This window comes from Scardinius erythrophthalmus (assembly GCF_964197995.2).
Source record: "Scardinius erythrophthalmus genome assembly, chromosome: 8".
NCBI lineage: Eukaryota > Metazoa > Chordata > Actinopteri > Cypriniformes > Leuciscidae > Scardinius > Scardinius erythrophthalmus.
The window spans coordinates 44,085,896-44,106,649 of NC_138228.1; the positions used below are offsets into that span (position 1 = coordinate 44,085,896).

A 20,754-nucleotide genomic window follows, 5' to 3' on the forward strand; every position below is an offset into this window, starting at 1 on the left:
CTTCCACAAGATACTGCGCCTGCGCAGCCTCCGGGAGAAGAGCATGGGACAGGTACGGTGTTGAGGGACAGACGAGGAGTTTTTCGCATTAATGAATTGGACATTTAGGAAGGTTAGGAGCAGATATCCTAGGGTGTTGAATGGTGAAGAGATGAAGAGTGAAAGAAAAAGAAGGTGATGCCCGCAAATATATTTTACGGTGGTATATGTCGCACATCTTGCCAATGTACGTGTTGCTTTTCTCTTTAGCTGATCAATATGTGCTCGAGTGATGGGCAGCGCATGTTTGAAGCCGCTGTGGTGGGCAGCCTGCTGGCTGGAGGCCCCCTGGTGGCCGTGCTGGGAATGGGATACAACTTATCTGTACTGGGGCCGACTTCTCTGCTGGGTTCTGCCGTTTTCATCCTCTTCTACCCGACCATGGTGAGCTTTTCGGTTCCTGCTTTCTCTTGGTTTTACCACCACTGGGAGTTTCTGTTATAATGTTTCTGTTTTTCCTGTGCCGGCAGATGTTTAGCTCCAGGCTGACGGCGTACTTCAGGAGGAAGGGAGTAGCCGTGACTGACCAGCGTGTTCAAAAGATGAATGAGATTCTGAACTACATCAAGTTCATTAAGATGTATGCCTGGGTTAAGGCGTTCTCACAAGCTGTACGAAGTAAGTTGTTGTCTTTTTGGCTTGTGTATTTGGCTTACTTTTAATATCATTGATATACCATTATAGTTTTTTATATATATTTTGAATTATATTTGTTTTAATATTTTCTGTTTTAATTCTAGTAATTCCTTTTTGGGAATTCTGTTTTATTTATATAAATGATTTTTAAAAAAAAAATCTATTTTAGTGTAATTGATTGATTTTTTATTTTTTTTTTGGCTTAGTGTTATTTTGATATGTTGTTTGTATCATTCATATACTATTATAGTTTTTGTTAGTCTTTTGAATTAGTTTTTTGATATGTTCTGTTTACATTTTAAGTTTTTATAAAATTTTAGTTTTAGTTAGTTTAGTACTTCAAGTTAAACTAAACAAAAATGAGAAAGGTACACTAGTTTTTGTATATTTTATTTCAAGTAATAATTTTTTATGGTTTTGTTTTAGTTAATGATAATAACCCTGGTTTCACTAATTTCTATGCACACATTTTTGCTAATCATTGCGTACCTTCAAACAGGAATTAGAGAGGAGGAGCGTCAGATCTTGGAAAAAACAGGCTACTTTCAGAGCATCACAGTTGGCGTGGCGCCTATCGTCGTGGTGATTGCCAGCGTGGCAACATTCTCCACCCACATGTTGCTAGGTTATGACCTTACTGCTGCACAGGTAGGGTTACATTGCTTGTTTTGAAGTGTAGTCATTACCACAGTACTCATGAACTCATGCATTGACTCTTAACTTCTTTTATTTTTTGTCCAGGCATTTACTGTCGTCACTGTTTTCAATTCCATGACCTTTGCCTTGAAGGTCACCCCATTTTCTGTCAAATCTCTCTCGGAGGCATCTGTCGCCATTGATAGGTTCAAGGTGAGCTTTCTGTGCCTTTCTACAAATTGTTACTTTCACCTCTGTCAAGATTTTCTCTGTCCTTTAGTGTGTGTTTTGCCTACGGTTTTCAAGGCAACCCCTGTAAATCCAGGTGTTGGAGCAGGTGGTATCATTCAGGTGTGTTTGATTTGGTCGAGATGGAGGATCTTGGGGATTTGGCTGAATAAGATGGGAATGGGGCTGTTCTTGTCAGAATAGCACCACATTGAGAAGCTCCAGTTGCCACCCAGCTCACCCACATCACGCAGATTATATCTTTGTTGTGTCTCTTTATAATTTCAATGTCAGAATACAAAAATCACATTAAGTCATGATCTGCGGCACAGCTTTCATATCAAAAGTGTTGGAGATGCAGTCATAAAACGGTGATTTTAGGGTGTGATGTTAGAGTAATAAAATGAAAGTGGACACAACAAAGAGTAATTTTTTTAATAACTACCAAAAAAATTGTGTTTAGTTGTTTAGAACAGAAAAAAGCCTGATGAGAGTTGTTGAACTTGTGTTCGCCAAACATCTCAGCTTCGTGCATCTGGATAAGACTCTCTTCCAACTTGTTTGGATTTTTGTGCCAGAATCAAACACGTAACAATAGAGCACTGCAGTGATTATGTATTTTTGTAGGCCAACCTGGAAGTTAGCATCACACTGGATTTTTCCATTGGCTTTTGGATTATTGCAGAAAATAAACTCTCTGACCAACAGTTTATGATTCTCACATGTTTTGTTCAATCATGATAATCCTCACAAATGAATTTTGAAGCCTAAATACAATCACCAAAAGTAAAAAGCCAAATGTAGTCTATAGACAAACTATTCTACAGTCTTGACTTCAACGTCACCATCGTTATAAGCTTTGAGTCTTTATTTAAGAAACATTTTTCATGAAAGTGAAAAATATGCAGACATGATTTAAGAATCTTCAGTTGAATTAAATAGTTTAAAAGCAACAAGAAAGACAAAAAGGCTCTGTGTTCTGTGTTAAATTTAGCACCTGTAAATGTTATAAATTGAGTCTGTTTTCTCTTTGTTTCTTCATTTTCCTCCAGAGTTTGCTCCTGATGGCCGAGGTCAAGATGATCCGTGAACAGCCAAGCAATCCCTCCGTTGCAGTAGAGATGAGTGGTGCCAGTTTGGCTTGGGAAACGGGGGGTCACAGCGCCCAGCCTTCGCCCCGTGGTACACCCTATATAGGCCTCGGAATGAGAGGGTGTCGCAAGAAGCGTCGGGAGCGCGAAGACCCGAAACATCACGTGATGTTGGAAGAGGAAACGCATGGCCAGCTGTTGCATGATGTGTCTGGAGACATGGCGTCCAGTCCTGACGATAACACCCTTCAAGTGCCGACCATCAGCCAACGGCTGCAAAGAACTCTTCACTGCGTCGATCTCACTATTAAAAAGGTCTTTTCCTTTCCAAATGCTAATTTGGTCCATTTATAATGGTCAAGATGACAAGGAATAATCATACTAATAATCATTTGTGTGTTTGAATCTTTAGGGGAAGCTGGTTGGTGTGTGTGGCAGTGTGGGAAGTGGCAAAACATCTCTCATCTCTGCCATTCTTGGCCAGGTGAGCGTTTATTGTCTGATTTGAAGTGTAAAAAATGGCAGCTGTCATTCATTGATCCATTAGATGTGTTCATAGAATCCTCAGATCCACTGTTGTGTGTGTATCCCAGATGACTCTTTTAGAGGGGACTGTTGCTGTTGATGGAGATTTCGCGTATGTGGCACAGCAGGCCTGGATTCTCAATGCATCCTTCCGTGACAATATCCTGTTTGGCAAGGAAATGGAGGAAGAGAGGTGAGCACCAAATAAAAGGAGAGTGCAAAGGTCCTGATACACTCGCAGTGCAGTTCTTTTTTGTTCTTCGCTTAGGGGAAAAAATAAGTCAACACCTTTGCAGCACTATACTGTTTGCGAACACCCCGACGCCGCCCACATTGCTGAGAGCGCCGTTTGGATGAATATTTTCATATGTGCTGCGTGCTTTCCTCCTAATAACTAAATGAACACAACAAAAATGACAGCTGTGAGAAAACAGCAGTTCAGAAAGCATGAAGCAGAAGAAATGAGCCGGAGAAGATTTTCATGTTAAAGAAAGCAGAGCCACACCTATTACATAATCACCACAGGCCAATGGTCGTTCGTAGGTGTTTACCACCCAGAGCAAACTGTTCTGGAAAGTCTGCTTTGTCAAGATGTTTCGAAACAAACAAACTTCGATTTGGCCTGATTTGGTTCGAAATGATGCCATACCAGTTTGTTCTTCAATTTCGCTTGTACATCGGGGCCTTTTTTAGTGAAACACGTCAGTACTTTTTGGTTTGCCAGACGGCTGCACTACAGCAATGAAATGAATAATGTGTTTGAGTCAGCGTGAAGTAGACTAGAAGGCTGAGCAAGTAAAAAGTATCTGCAGGCGGTGCGTGACTCAGCACAGAGATAAAATGAGCACAGACAACCTTGAACACTTGTTCTTTGTCATTAAACAGCCTCCATACGCCTCCTGATGAAATATAGTCAACGTATTAAAGATGTAATGGCACCTTGCTTGATATTTTACCTTAACGCGTGATCATATTTTATCCTCCTGTATCTTTGATATGTCTCCTGCAGGTATCAGGCTGTTCTGAGTGCTTGCTGCTTGAGACCAGACTTGGCCATCCTCCCTTGTTCTGACCTGACTGAGGTAACACATCCTACAGAATAACCAACAGTAGTGATGCACCCAAATTTAAGTTAGAATTCTCAAAAACTCCCATTCAATAATCGCAGTAAGCTTTTGCGCTTTGCTACTATTGATATGAAATGGTCTCAGTTTTCAAATTTTTTAAATATCACAAAATTCAAACAATAAATGTAGTTTTGTTACTCTTTAATGTGCTGGGAGAGATCACTGTAGCCGCATCAGTTCAAGCAACATGTGAACTGATCATCTCTTCCTTTTTACTAGTTATAGCACAAAAAACATGAATGAACATCAGAAGGTATGTTGAAAGATAGAGTACAGCTGTCTCATGTTATCGCTCTATCAGTGTTTCAACTGTGGAAAGATGTCAATAAAATGTAACATTGCATTTGCCTCAAAATAAGCCATTCAATGTCCTCTGCTAGAAAAAAAACTCTTTAGAGAGGAGTATTTTGCTAAATATATGCTCTGTATCACATATTAATTATATTTTTATTTAACCTGTCTTTATTATTTTATGTGTATTTGAATTAATAAATAAATTTGAATACATATGTCTAGCCACCGTTTATTTCAACAATGAATAGGAGTAAAAACATAATTATATAATCAAAACTTTAATATAGAAACTGCCTTATGTGCAATTTAAATGTTTATATGTGAATATTGAGTATTAAATAAATTCGATTAATGCATTGATTATTAAATAAACTTTACTTTTGGTTTTCGGCTAACTGATGGTTCAGGTGTTTCGGTAAAAAAAAAAAAATTGGTGCATCACTAATCAGCAGAGATACTCTTAGGCCTGAGCTACAAATAGAATAATAATTCGTTACAAACACTAAATTCTCATCTATAATGAGCCTATAATCAGGGCCAATGTTTTATACGTGGTGTGATTCCCTCTGTCAGATTGGTGAACGTGGTGCCAACCTGAGCGGCGGGCAGCGTCAGCGGGTAAGCCTGGCGCGAGCTTTATACAGCAACCGGGACATTTACATTCTTGATGACCCTTTAAGTGCTCTGGATGCTCATGTCGGAAATCACATCTTTAACAACGCCATTAAGAAGCAGCTGCGTGGCAAGACCGTCATCTTTGTCACTCACCAGCTACAGGTACGGTACAATGTCATGCCCCGTCATGCGAGATCTTTTAACCATGTAAGCACTGGATTACGATCACATCGTACGGTAATGGACGTTTCTGTTATCAGTATCTGGTGGACTGTGATGACGTGATCGTCATGCGTGACGGCAGCATCACAGAGCAAGGCAGCCATGAGGACCTGATGAATGTGAACGGAGACTACGCCGCCATGTTTAACACCCTTCAACTGGGAGAAACACACATCATTGAGGTCAGTATCTCTTCAATCAGCCAAAAATGAAAACTCTATCATCATTTACCCGCCCCCATGTTGTAACTAACCTCATGGCGTTTGGTCGCATGATTTGCAAGAACCAATGATGTTTGATGATAGTTGATTTGAGTTTCAAGGAATAAAGGCTTAAATTTCAGTCTGTTTATTATAAAAAAACAATCATGCCGCTTCAGAAGACGTCGTTTTGTCCTGATTTTGTTCGAAATAATTTCACAGCAGTTCGTTCTTCTATTTCGCTTGAAGTATATCAGGCCTTTATACAGTATTTCATTAAATGGACAAAACATCTAAAACATTATTCAAAAAATGTGTAATCCACAAAGTAAAGAAAGTCATACTGACTAGTATCATCTTATCCCTTAAAGGTCCTGTTTTATGTAAAACAGATGAAATGGGGAAGATGGTGAAATAGTTCAGAGACAGTTCACCAAAAATCATCATCCTCATTTGTCTCATGTCGTTCCAGACCCGTATGACTCTAAAAGGAGAAGTTTTAAATGTTTACGCAGCTCTTTTTCAACCACCAGTTCTTGCTCATTGCACATGGGGGAGTTCTCGAATCTGTTATTTTGTGTCATCTCAGGTTCCGAATAAGAAATCTGGGAGTTCCCTGAAGAAACCCTTAGAGAGCAAAAAAGCAGGATCTGTCAAAAAAGAAAAAACAGTCAATCAGGATGATGGTAAGTATGAGCATGTTAAACCGTAAATTATACTGTGCGCTACATCAGTGATTCTCAATTGGTTTGGCCATGGGACCAACATTTTCCCATGGTTATTAAGCTGCGACCCAATTTTTTATTCCTAAAAAAATACAAATAGCAGTCCCAAACTACTTTGTTAATACAATAAAGTTAGTAAGTTGGTATGAGCCACCAAAGTCATTTAAAAAATATACAAAATTGCACAAATAGTGGCATTTTGGGGTTACAGAAACAACATGCTTGTAATTTCTTTTGCGCTTTATTTATAATGAAGAGATATTTGCCACATTTGCACGTGCAATTGAAGAGCACAGTATAACGGCTGACATGACAGGTGAGGTGAGAGACTTTTTTCTAACAGGTTACAACAATAACATTAAAATAATTACACTGAGATATAACCTGACAACAACTCATCTGACCGCAGATACTGAATCGGGACGACGTGTTTTTATCAGGCACTCTTTACTTAAATGCGTCTGACAGAAGAGTCAACAGCTTTCACGCACGCCTTTCAAAATAAAAGTCTCACATCAGAAAAACATAGAATTACGTCTGTTGTTTCTTTGAACCGCACAGGTTCTGCGACCCACCAGTTGAGAAACTCTGCTCTACATAACCTCCCTTCAGACCTCACGTTTAGTCATGCTTACCCTTCTGACCTTATGATCTACCTCACTCCTGTCGGTTTTCTTTCAGGTCAGCTGATGCAGGTGGAAGAGAGAGGGAAAGGCTCAGTGCCCTGTGAAGTGTACAAAGTGTACATCCAGGCTTTAGGAGGGTGGCTCGTCTTCCTCTTCATCCTGGCCCTCTTTATTGTCAATGTGGGCAGCATAGCCTTCAGCAACTGGTGGCTCAGCTACTGGATCAAACAGGGCAGCGGGGTAAGAGACACTGGGCAGTTTGGAGCAAAGGAACTGCAGAAAGGCTTCATTTCCATGAGACCAGAGTAGAAGTGTTTAAATATTTGATGTGCTTGTGACCTTAATCGCTGGTTTGTGTCTTTTCTTTCTGGAGCTGTTACTGTTAGTGTGTCAAACTTTGGAAATTACAAATCACAAATGACTAATTATATTTGTTTCGATCACAACTCATGCACTGAATATCGATATTTAAAACATTAGAAAAAACATTCAGTACAGCTGCTCAGCCTTCGCTTTGTTTTTTTACTGGTTAGGTGTAATAAGCTTGATCTTTGCGTCATATTCATCACAGTATTTCTGTAATGAATAAATATAAATTGACAATTCTTATTTTTAATTGAAGATTGCAGTGTTTACTGTAAATGATTAATTGGTGCACATCTTTTTTAATTAATGTGCCCTCGTAATCTTTAACATTAACTCTACACCAATGTGCAAACAACAAGGATCCCAGTCAATTCCTGATGGGCAAAACCAAGTGCTGCCCTACTTTTTATTTTTGTTCTAGAAGCTGTTTCATTTGGATTTACGTAACAATAGGGAAGAAAAGGCTATTAAAAGTTTTCAAGCCATCTTTAAAGGTTAAGACAATAAATATATGCCATACTGTGAATCCACATTAACATTAATATTGTAATAATGAGTCTTTGGCAATACGCACCCCTAAGTAGGCCATTGATTCATACTATATAAATAGATTTAACAAAATGTAATCCTTTTAACATGTTTTACTATGTAATGCAAAACTATTTGTGTGTCTATAATTGCCTTATGGTTTCTTGCTCAACAGAACACCACAGTGCAGGTGGGGAACAGTTCAGTCGTGAGCGAGAGTATGCGAGATAACCCTCTGATGCACCACTACGCTGGTGTCTACACCATGTCTATGGGAATCATGCTCCTTCTCAAACTCCTGAGAGGCACCGTGTTTGTCAAGGTGAGATTTTACATTTTTACATGTAGTTGGTTTATAGCATCTATACCAAGCTGTCTGAGGGAGAGGTCCATGTTTCATTCGGATCTTTTTCTTTTTTTAGGGTACTCTGCGTGCCTCCTCAAAGCTCCATGACGAACTTTTCCAGAAGATTCTTCGTAGTCCAATGAAGTTTTTTGACACAACGCCCACGGCTCGCATCCTCAACCGATTCTCCAAAGACATGGATGAAGGTGAGAACTGTTGGAGGGTTAGAATGTCTAATAATCTTAAAATGGGGTGTGCGAAATTGACAAAAAAATAACATCTCTGTATTTTCTGGGATTTTAACTATAGTTATATTTTGGTTAATGTGTTAGACGTGTTGTGTAGGGGCGATTTCGGACATATCCACTGATTCATTCATGAACAAAACTCGACTCTGTGTTTCCCGGAGACTCAGAGCAGTTCTGTAACGGCTTGGTTTGGAAATACAATATTAGAGACAATATTGTTAATAATTATATATGACTCACAATATTAACTTTGTTTATTAAACTGTTGTATAAAATCAGTATCACATTTGCAGTCGTGCTGGTGATATTGAGGAAAATTAGCACGCTTGTGTGATAGTGATAAACTATATCATATAGAAATTGGTGCCATCAAATCGATTAATCGTGATTAATCGCATCTAACATAAAAGTTTGTGTTTATATAATATGTGTGTGTGTGTATATATATATAAATTTGTGATTAAATATTAAATAAAAACAAACTTTTATGTTAGATGAGATTAATCGTGATTAATCGATTTGACAGCACTAATAGAAATGTAAGGCATAAGGGGCCATTTCGCCTCATATATTGAATTTTGGGGGCATTTTACATCACGCAATGAAAGCAGGCCGGTTTTTGTTTGTGTTTTACAAAGTGAGTGACATCATTAGAACAAACATTACGATATTATTGTAGACGATACATATCACACACTCCTAAAATCAGACTCTCTTACCTGTCTTACATTTCTAAACGCTTCCCTGTCTTCTCAGTGGACACACGTCTGCCGTTCCAGGCTGAGATGTTCATTCAGAACGTGATTCTGGTGCTCTTCTGCCTGGGTGTGATTGGCAGCGTGTTCCCTTGGTTCCTGGTGGCAGTAGGGCCGCTGGTCATCCTCTTTACGGTGCTGCACGTGGTTTCACGAGTCTTCATTCGAGAACTCAAACGATTAGACAACATCACACAGTCACCGTTCCTGTCCCACGTTGCCTCCAGCATTCAGGGCCTGACCACCGTGCATGCTTATGGAAGAGAGGACGAATTCCTTCAAAGGTGAATGCTGGGATATCATTCTGCATCATTTTATACTGTTTCTTTTAATGTGCTTTACGGTAAGCATTACACGATAGGTTTATGATAAGACTTCCAGTGAGCTCACTTAATAGACTTTGTGTCTTTTATCCCAGGTATCAGGAGCTGCTGGATCAGAACCAGGCTCCGTTCTATCTGTTCAGCTGTGCCATGCGCTGGCTGGCAGTGCGTCTGGATGTGATTAGTGTGGCTCTCATTAGCATAACGGCTTTGATGATTGTCCTCATGCACGGCCAGATCCCTCCTGCATACGCAGGCCTGGCCATTTCCTATGCTGTACAGGTGAGGGAAATTGTGCAAAACGTCTTTCATTTTTTGACTCTTTGAGTGTTAACCATTTGACATTTGGTTTAAAATTGAATCCTAAACTCTTGAAACTCTTAAAAACAGGTTTGGGATATTGTTTGCTGTAGTTCAACAATGCCCAATTTCCAAAAGTAAAACACAATTGATGATAGTGGTCGACCGAAATATCGCCATTGCCGATATTATCATTTTACTGGCCGATGTTGGAAGTGGGACTTTTATTTTGACAGCCCTAAGAACCCAATACAGGGAGCTCCTTTTCTCAGTCTTTCTTTAGTTTTCTGTCTTTGTACAGTTCTTTCTAATTACTGAAAAGCAAATGCTTTAATACTTTTTATATACTTTATAATACTTTATATACTAGATTCTGTAAATACTCATTTTAAACATTTTTAAAATCATTTAAACAAGTCTTTGAGTGTCTCATAAACAGTGTTGTGTGTAACGCGTTACAAAGTAACGCGTTACAGTAACGTAACTACTTTTTCGGGTAAAAAGTAGTGTAACGCGTTACTACTAAAAATTTGGTAACGAAACGTAGTTCCTTTTTCAATTCGGCGCAACGTTACTTTTCCCATGGATATATTTGACAGCGACACTGCCTCAGCTGCGCGCTTGAGAGAAGAGAACGGTTGAGATCTGAAGAGAACGATTTAGTTTCATATTTATGTTTAAATTAAATTAAATAACAATTTTGTGTGGAGACATGATTTATTAAGTTTGTTTTTGTAGAAAACCTGTATTTAAAGTGAATTTCGTTTTGTATTAATTGTATCTTATTTTTAATCAATGTTTTATCAATCAATTGCCTGAATTTAATAAGAAGTAAATTAAAGAAAACTATTTAGTTTCATATTTATGTTTAAATAAAATAAATAAATAAATAATTTAATCTATGTTGATTATATGAAAAGTGAAAAGCATAAGTAAGATCATAATTTTGTGCAATATATCGGGAGACAAATGGAGTGGGCAGACATGATTTAGACCACTTTATTAAGTTTGTTTTTGTAGAAAGACTTTCTTTAAAACGAATTTCGTTGTGTATTAATTGTATCTTAATTTTAATCAATGTTTTACCAACCAATTAATTGCCTGAATTTAATTAATAAGTAAATATGGCATGCAAAATAATCATGACGGCACCAGCGCGTGAACTGGAGCTCGTCTCCATACTGTAAATGAACCGAAACTCAGATAAGCTATACTTGTCTCAAAGACCTGAGAAATATATAGAAAGCTTGAATATGTGTACTTTTAAACAAAATATATTTTTTTCTCTCAAAATCTCTTTTTTTTCTCCTACTCCCTTAGAGTGAGTCGTATGTCTGAAAACTAAGCTTATGTCTTCTATATCATTTTGTCCTATGCTATCAAGACGCGATTCGCACCGGTGTTAGAGAGCAGGAGCGCTTTATTGGCTGTTGCCGAAATTTAAAGTTCGGTGGATAGGGGGAGCGGAGCGGAGAGAAGTGGCGCGGGCGCGCTGCTCATTCGCGGAGTGTCGCACTCTACCCCATGATGCAGAGCCGGCTGAGAATAAAAGTTGCCGCACACAGCAGCGCCAATGAGAAGGACTTTTTTTCTTTCGAAATTGATACTATTTTTTATAATAAAGAGCAAAAAATAATTACCTGTTATGTCCTCCATTGTATAACTTTATGTCTACATATTTAGGAACAGATATTGGGTTCTGCCCAAAGTCAAGCAACATAAAAGTAACGTAATAGTAACGAGTAACGTAAAAAGTTACTTTCCAAATGGGGTAACTAAGTAAAGTAACGGATTACTTTTTTTAAAAGTAACGAGTAACGAGCAAACACTACTTTTTAAAAGTAACTTCCCCAACACTGCTCATAAATATTTACTGCCACAAACCTAGCAAACTTCATCTTGTGTCCACAGTAGGGATGTGCCCGAAGCCGAATGCCAAGCCCCTAAAGGGACATGATGATAGAAAAAATGTGAGATGTGAGGAAAAAATAGTATAAAAAAATATAGTTGGGTAATTATATTGTATATAATTTGTGGGCATAAGGGAACCGCTATTAATATGCGGGGTATTGAAATCGCTTTTAAATGACTTTTGCGGTCTCAAAATTATTCAACCCCCTGAATAAAATCCCTCACAACAGCACAAATCTGCAAAACAGGTGTTGTTTCAAACACACCTGATGCAACTAATCAAGGGCTTCATTAGTTGCACCAGGTGTGCATGAACTAGAACACATTAAATATCTGAACTGGTTAGGTTTGAGTGTCACGTTTGACTGCTTGTTAGAAATAAGTCAAAAGAATGGTCCAAAAAGTTAAGAGAAAGATATCATTGCCCTTCAGAAACAAGGAACAGGATATAAAAAGATAGCAAAGTCACAAAATTTTCCTAGAGACACCGTTGGAAGCATAGTTTGCTAGTTCAAAGTTAAAGGAACAGCGATTACACTTCCTGGACGGGGCAGAAAAAGGAAGCGATCAACGGCTGCAACCAGATTTCTGAGAAGGCAGGTTCAGAAAAACCCTTGAGTGACGCAAAAGACCTGCAGCAAGATATATCTCAGTTTTATATTGGCCATTGACCACCCTGCTCTTTAAGATATCGACACTGGGCATCAAAAAATCCATAGCGGTTGTCCACTAACTGATGTCAAGCAGGACGGATGCCCTGCCAGGAGAGCGGCACATTTCTCATTGCTGCTGGCTTCTGCAGAAATTGAAACTCCACTGTTTTTTGCACCAATGGCAGATGGACGCAAGTGCCATTTTGTGCATGTTGTGCATTTGTCCCTTCCGTTTTTCTGCCAAAATATAAGTTAAAAAAAGTGAAGCGAGAATGGTGCTTTCCATTTTTAGCGCCTTCTCCTCCTGAGTCATTAATTATCTAGATACCCTAGTAAACAGGTGCCACTAGTACTCACGGTGGTCTTCATGTTGATGACGCAAATGCACTGTGGTTTAGAGCCAAATAATAGGGACCTGTGGTGAAATAGGAAGGGAATCAGACTCGAGTTTGGACCAAACAATCAAAACAAGTGTGGAAACAGCATAAGACTGGATTGAAACGTGAACACATTTATGTGCCTCAAATGAGATTGAATAGGGTCATATTGTCAGTTAACACAACAGAAGCTATTGTGTAAAGGAAGCAGATTTTACTGAACATCTCTTTCATCTCTCACAGCTTACAGGATTATTCCAGTTTACTGTTCGCTTGGCCTCTGAGACCGAAGCTCGGTTCACCTCAGTAGAGAGAATCCATCATTACATCAAGGTACTTGTCTTGCATCATTTTTTGACTGACAATTTCAACTTTAAAACTTTCATCTTTCATCAACGTTTGCTTTGTCCCCTCTCTCTGTCTTAGTCTCTGTCTCTGGAGGCCCCTGCGCGGGTGAAAAACAAGGCTCCTCCATCTGACTGGCCCCAGGAGGGTGAGATAGTGTTTGATGGAACAGAGATGAGGTACAGAGACAACCTCCCACTAATACTGAAGAAAGTCTCCTGCACCATTCGACCGAAAGAGAAGATCGGAATCGTAGGACGAACAGGCTCAGGTCAGTCTCTTTTCTTTTTTTCTCAACAATTACGATATTAAATTTAATGTAACTTTTTGAATCAGGGGCCTCATTTATAAAACACATGTGCGATCGGATTTGATCCTAAAGTCCATGGATTTTTTCCTATGTCAAAAGAGAGGAACAAATCAGGATTTATAAAGGCAAAAACTGAAGTGAAAATGTTCTTATGCGTACGCCAACTGAAGAGCATGTGTACACAGTGTTTGTACTCATATATACCAGTAATTACAATAATCCAGCATTGTTTATTCAAATGTAAAGATAATTATTGAGCAAATGAGAATGTTTAAATTGCTTTATTTTTGTATCATTTATTAATTATATGATTTTCTGATTAAAAAATATGTGCACATATGAGGCCCCAAGCCTTTAATGAAATATGACTTTCATGACAAAAATAGAAGGTGATATCAGATAATGTCATAAAGAGAAAAACATTAAGGGCCCTATTTTAACGATCTGAAACACTAGTATCAAACGCGAAACACAAGTAACTTTGTGGGCGGATCTCGCTGTTGCTATTATACCGGCGGGATAAGTGACTCTTGCGCTCGGCGCAAAGCTAAAATGGGTTGGTCTGAAGTAGCTTCATTACTCATAGGTGTGGTTTGGGTGTAACGTGAAATAAACCAATCAGAGCGTCATCTCACATTCCCTTTAAGAGCAGGCGCGCTTGTTCCATGGCGGATTTGCCAGACGCACGCCAGGAGCGGTTCACAGCCGAAGAGACTGACATTCTCGTCAGGGCCATAAAACACAGAGAAGTGACATTGTATGGGGATGGAGAAACCCAGCAAAATTAGCTTCGGTTAAACAGGCGTATAATAATTTGGGTAAATGTGTAAGCTAGATTTATGCCTATTTTTTCACATCTTCATGGACACCACAATGATTTCCCTCGTGTGGTAATATTTTTCCTTGTAATTATGTATGGTGTGCAAAAATGGCAACTGCTGCATCTGTGTAGATGAGAGAAGCAAAGTGTATGCGCGTTGTGCACATGCTACATTATGGCCAAGCATGCGCCCTTAAAATAGCATCTGAATAACGCGCCACTGACTTTAGACTAGGTTTCTCCTGGTCAGTGGCGGAATTGTTTTCTGGAACTGCAAAACAGCAACAGGGAACGTTTGCACCGGAACACGCCTCCTCTTTTCGCTGAACCGCCCCCGGGAGCGCAAATTCATTCCCTAATTTACCGACGTGCGTCTGTGGAGGGAAAAGTCTGCTGTGCGTCAGGTGCAAAATAGGACTGATACATGCGTCGTTGTACAAAGTCAATTGCGCTGGGTGCAAGATAGGGCCCTAAATCTGCCATCTTATCTGTCCTCAGGGAAGTCTTCTCTAGGAGTGGTTCTCTACCGGCTGGTAGAACCATGTGGCGGCTCCATTAAGATTGATGGTGTCAACATTTGCGACATTGGCCTTGCAGATTTGCGCAGCAAGCTGTCGATCATTCCACAGGAGCCAGTGCTTTTCAGTGGTACTGTCAGGTACGCATACACTCCTTCCTCTGATTTATACTTTAATTAATCTGATTCCCAAAGACCCTTTCACACGAATTAGGATAGGACTTCATGCGTCACGCGCTATTATTAACTTTCTCATGAAAAATGTTTCAGTAGGACGATTTTACAAAATTGCAACATTGAAATCAGACATCGGAAACAGAGAAAACTGTGAAATCAGACAAAAGAACGTGTATTTGAACATAGCACAGAAACACCTTGCTTTGATTTTTGACATCTATGTTGAGTAATCCAGTCCAGTAATCACTCTGAAAGGTCAACAGCAAATGGGGCTGAAGTGGAAATTGCTTGCACTCTAAGCATCGCGTTACAAGACTTGACCTGTGCAAGCGCAGTGGTAATGCTATAGCTTGCTGCTTCACATGATAGTTCAATGCATTGAGAACAAAATCTGAACTGAACTGAGCTGGATAAAGCTGTTATTAAACTCAATTGAATCAACATTGAACAGAATTATTGCCTTTTGCAGAGCTGCTTTACTGCTGAAGTAAAATTTTTTCATAATTTTACAACATTAACACTTTTATTTTGCCATTTTATTCATGTGAAGCTGCTTTGAAACAATTAAAGTGCTACATAAATAGACTGGACAGTGGGCAATGTTGACACACGAGACATGCAGAAGTGCCTTAATCCCACTTCATATGAATGTTTTTAATTGTCATTTTCTTATTTAGTCATCCAACTGTATTCTGTATTTTCAAACAGATCCAACTTGGATCCATTTAAGCTGTATTCAGAGGAGCAGATCTGGGATGCCCTGGAGAGGACACACATGAAAGAATGTGTAAGCCAAACCCACACCATGTATAGCGTTTACAGGCAAAGTTGTTTCAGGTTACCAACTCTTTTACATAGCAGCTTCTCACTTTGTCAAGTGCAAGTATGAAATCTCGGCTGACTTCTTGTTGCTCTTGCCTCCATTGTATTACTGTTTCTTTCATTCTTCCCACGGCCTTGAATCTTTGTAATTCAGCGTTTTGCATCTCCTGTCTGTTGTTTAGGTGTCTCAGCTGCCTTTAAAGCTGGAGTCTGAGGTGGTGGAAAACGGGGAGAATTTCTCGGTGGGCGAGAGGCAGCTGCTCTGTGTGGCTCGAGTTCTTCTGAGACAGAGCAAGGTGAGCTTTCCCACTGACTGATCTTTGCCAGTTGGGATTAGCAGATAAAACAGACTTTGTCTCATTTAACCAGGTCATCCACTTTGTTTCCTCCCAATTTTTAGATCTTGATCCTGGATGAGGCCACAGCGGCCATGGACACAGAGACCGACTGTTTGATTCAAGAGACGATTCGTAATGCATTCGAGGACTGCACCACGCTGACCATTGCACATAGAGTTCACACAGTGCTCAACTGTGACCGTATTATGGTGCTCAATCAGGGACAGGTACGGTGTAATCATGACTAGATTTGATGAAAAACAATCTGTGGTAGCAGTACAATAGCAAAGGTTGTTGCTGTGGGAAGTAGGGGTGGGTGATATAGCGAAACATTTCTCATTTTTTCCCAAATTTTGACGATATTCAAATCTTTGATATTTTTGCATTTGCTCTCAAAAAAATTTAAAAGTTGATTTTATTGCCCATCCACTGCCCCCCCCACCCCACCCATGAAAATGACATGATCTGGAAATAATCTAGACATGCTGCTTTTTACTAAATGATCACAAAAGGAACATTTAAAATCATATTTACCCATATATAAATATGAAAATATGTGTGGTCTTCCTACTAAAAGTTGTGTTTGTTGCAACAACAAATCTTTTAGAAAAATAAAGAAACATGAAGATCAGAGAAACACTACGATAGAACAAGTTTGCATTTGAAAGACTAAATGCATACAGTATCAGTAAACTGTAGTGACTAAAATCAGTGTCAATCATCATGTTTTCAAATGTAATCCTGTATCGAATTCAATCCTATCTTTAATCCAGTATTTCATAATTAATCCTGTACTTTTGCAGTGTGTATCTAGCAGCATGAAAATTAAACTTGTATTTAAATGGTGAATTGGTTATAAACAGAACGCAAGCAAAGAGCACTACCTTAATAATCAATAAGGCTATCAATCACTTCGGCACTTGTGATCAATGAAGTTGTCTACACTGTGCTATTAATCTCTTATTTACATAGTGTCTACACTTTGTTTGTTTTAACGAAAGGATTGGCGATCGTCCAAGTGAACCTTTTGAGCGGTATTGAGTGGATGTAAAAAAACTCCAAATGCATTGGCTATTGCGTTCACACGCTCAACAGACATGATGTCCGTGATTGGCTAAAATGCTCAACGCTGTCAAACCCGTTGTGCATAGAAACCTTTGACACTGTTCACAGACCGCGATCATACACGAACAGGAGCGTTTGAAAGCATCTGCCTATCGGCTGTCATAGTCGTGAGACAAAAAAAAACAGGTGAAATTTGCTTACTGTTTTTACAAGCTAAACCTTTAAAAATATTGCAATAGTCACAATATTTCCTAATTTTATTGACCTTATGTAGCCCCGCCCCTTTTCAGCGCTGCGCTCGTTGTCTTTTGACTTCCGGTCTGTGTTTTCACAGCGATCTTATTTAACGTATTTATGAATGAACGGCTCGTTTTAAAATCTTCCCGGTCTACTGACATTTGTTAAGACATCATTACAATCCTCATGATAACTTTCGTTAACTTTACATTAAGTAAATCCACTTCAAAAACTAAATACTCCTGGACAGCGATGCCATAGGAATATACAGAGCGACCGCAAAAACGGAAGTTCAAAGACGATATTCGAAAGAATGAGGCATATAAGGTCTATATCGTCAGCAAAGATATCGCGGTAATATTTAGGGTTCTGCCGATAGACACAGTCAGAGATATCGCCGATGCCTTTGACGACACTATTGCTAATCTTCAATGTATCGCCCAGCCCTAGTGGGAAGAAATCCATTGCTCCATGGTTCCTTCAATCGTATTTGTTGAAAGAAGCCTCTTTCTGTGGTTCCTCTGTTAAACTGACTCGTTTTTTCTTCTTGACCCAGGTGGTGGAATTCGACGAGCCGTCCAAGCTCTTGGCGAATGAAAACTCTCGCTTCTGTGCGATGCTGGCAGCGGTGGAGAACAAAATCTCTGTAAGAGGCTAAAGGACATCCGAGCCAAGGTTTCACTCCAGAGGACTGAAGGGAACATTCTCCATTAATATTCCAGTCATTGCTGCTTCAATGTTACTCCCTCCTGCAAACCTATAGGGACCTGGGGAGGGAGATTATTGTATTTCCATGAAACTCATGGGCTGTCATTAGGGGCATGCCTGTTAAGATGTACTACTTGTCAGTTTAAATGGTTAGGTCAAGAAACACTGATACTGTAATGATATTTACATAATGGAGAGGGGAAATCAGTTTTCATGTAGTTTAATTCATGCAAACTGGTATGTTTCACAGAGGGCATATCTCTGTTTATGAGTATATATATATATACATTTACAAGGTGGTTGCAGAGTCCTTTTGTATTGATTCTGCAGGTCTTTGTACATTTATGTAATATATATATACATTCAGATGTATCATCTTTCATTACAGTTTAATATTTTTGACAACTTGACTGTCTTGAGTACATGTGTAAATGTTGTCTTGTGACTTGAACCCTAAACGTTGGCACAGGTGATGTTGTCCACAGGATGCTGTACGAGCACTGAGTCGCGGGACTCTTGTAAGAGACGCAGTGCTGCTTATTCACTGTATCCTTGTTCAGCACACCCAAGGATTCAGTCTTCTTTAGCTAAGAGGCCTTTGTATATTTTTAGCCTATTTACACTGTTAACATTTTTGCCTGTTCCTTTTACTGTTCCTCTTATGTGGGTTTTTTTTTCTTTTCTTTTTTCAGTTTGTTTCTCTTCTATGTATGAAAGCATTTCTCATTTTGGCTTGTTTTTGCACTGTATCCACAGAAGAGTTCGCCTCAGTAGGAGGTCTCTGAATTTCTTTTGATTTTGTCCCAAAAGAGATGCTCGTCGAGCGTAATCTGAACGGGCTTTTTGTTATCGCGTGTGTTACGTTGTCTATCACAACACTGGTGCAAAGAGATCATGCTGAATGGACCTTCCGAGTCAGGTTGTGATGCTCATTTGCGGTCTGTATGAAGGGGAATCTGATTTTGTAGACCCTCGTTCCCTCATCAGACCCTGCGAAAATGTCAGTGTCATTTCCATTTCTTTCCATAGCCTTAGCATGATTTCTTAATTGCCTTGTGAAAAGGGTGGATGAGAGCGTACGCTCTCCGCCGTCTCAATAAATTTATTTTAGGTTTACCCTTTCTGTGTCTATGTTTCTGGATTAATGAGAGAGGATTAACTCTAATAAAAAATGTGACACCAGAGGGATATGCCTATGACTATAGAAGGTCATTTTAGTCAAATAATAATCCATGCGCTTTCCCATAGATTCACTCGTTATGGGCCGTTTCTTATAATTATCTCCAATACATTTTTGCAGAAAGAACATTACAATTCTGAGGGTGACAAAGACCCAAAGAAGGCTTGATGTACTTGAGTCGTACAATGAATGAGCCCTTTGTTAAAATTTCTTAAAATATTACATTCATTCTTTTTGTTGACTTGATATCTTGACTGTATGAAGTTCTTGTACCTTAGGAGAAAATACATAAACTACAAACACCTCTGCATCCCAGTGAAAAACGTCAGGAATCCAGCACTTTCAGTGCACTTGTAAATGGACCTGTGTTAACTGAAAAGCCAACAGTATCATGTCACTATCTGTGCCAGCCAAGACTATATTGTAGTAATATATTGTTATTTTGTTTATTCATTTAACGTACACTTATCCCCAGAACAGTTCCTTTAGAAAAACCTGGGGTACCGTTAACGGGATAGTTTCAGACACCATACGTAATGTGATTCATTAACTGTTACTATTGTTCCTTGGGCAAATTAATGAGGAATAGTTCATCCAAAAATAAACATTTGTTTATCATTAATTACCCTCATGTCTCTTGAAGCAATAGAATTTTCTTTTAGCAAAATGTTGGGATGCAGAAATGTATGAACTACTTGTATGATACTTTCTGTCAGTGGAACTTAATAACCACGGGTATTTTTTCCACTTTCATTATATTGAAAATAGCAAGCTAGATAACTATGTAATGTTCCATGGACACAATGGTAAACAGAATTCTCATTTCAGGTGAAATATTCTTAAAGTATTCTTAAGTAAATGTCCTGCTCACGGTATTGAACTAGTCTGGGATCCATAGGCAAGACATATAGCATTTGTCACACACAATGCCAATTCAAATTGCTTTACATGAAAAAAAAAAAGAAGTAGTCTTAAAAAGTTACAAAGGAAATGAATAAAAGTAGCTACCATTGGGCCACCCTTACATTTTCTGGAAGCTTGTTCCAGCTGTGACATGTTTTCAGTGAATTCTAGGTTATTCTACCAGAATATCTGCAAGGTATTTGAGTCCTACAGGCCATTACATGATTTATATACAATTAAAAGTACTTTACTTCATGAAAGTGGAAGCCAAGCCAAGGAATGGTGTGATGTGCTCAGTTTTGGTCAGGTGCCTGCAGCAGTGTTGTGCATTAGCTGCGACTGTCTCGTAGTTTGATAATGAATGCATTAATAAGCTTCTCTAGGTCTTGTTTGGGCAAAAATGATCTGATTCGTGCTGGTTGTAGGCAGCGTAGGGGAAAGTTACACTAATGTGTCACAATATTGTGTTACTCCCTAAAAAAGTAACTAATTGTGATGACATAGTGGAAAGTAATGCATTACATTACTTTTGCATTACTTTTTCTCACCTGGTTTTCTCAC

General features: G+C 39.0%; 1 protein-coding gene across 1 annotated transcript; it reads left to right on the top strand.

Annotated features, from left to right (window-relative positions):
• The first annotated feature begins 6 nt into the window (after positions 1 to 6).
• Positions 7 to 19,231, top strand: abcc5 (ATP-binding cassette, sub-family C (CFTR/MRP), member 5). Its single transcript, XM_081372516.1, has 24 exons — positions 7 to 52; positions 250 to 423; positions 510 to 657; positions 1,175 to 1,323; positions 1,417 to 1,524; positions 2,592 to 2,945; positions 3,043 to 3,114; positions 3,224 to 3,348; positions 4,165 to 4,237; positions 5,150 to 5,353; positions 5,452 to 5,595; positions 6,203 to 6,299; positions 7,020 to 7,204; positions 8,034 to 8,180; positions 8,281 to 8,410; positions 9,209 to 9,491; positions 9,626 to 9,812; positions 13,015 to 13,104; positions 13,198 to 13,387; positions 14,745 to 14,904; positions 15,649 to 15,727; positions 15,945 to 16,058; positions 16,163 to 16,327; positions 17,959 to 19,231. Exons 1-24 carry the CDS (start codon positions 44 to 46, stop codon positions 18,058 to 18,060), a joined length of 3,489 nt encoding a protein of 1,162 aa, XP_081228642.1. The 5' UTR covers positions 7 to 43; the 3' UTR covers positions 18,061 to 19,231.
• The last annotated feature ends 1,523 nt before the right edge of the window (positions 19,232 to 20,754 follow it).

Excerpts from the sequence above, each read along its gene's own strand:
- abcc5 (XM_081372516.1), top strand. Across the intron at positions 658-1,174 it reads GTTCTCACAAGCTGTACGAA|GAATTAGAGAGGAGGAGCGT; the intron begins GTAAGTTGTTGT and ends ACCTTCAAACAG. Across the intron at positions 3,349-4,164 it reads AAGGAAATGGAGGAAGAGAG|GTATCAGGCTGTTCTGAGTG; the intron begins GTGAGCACCAAA and ends TGTCTCCTGCAG.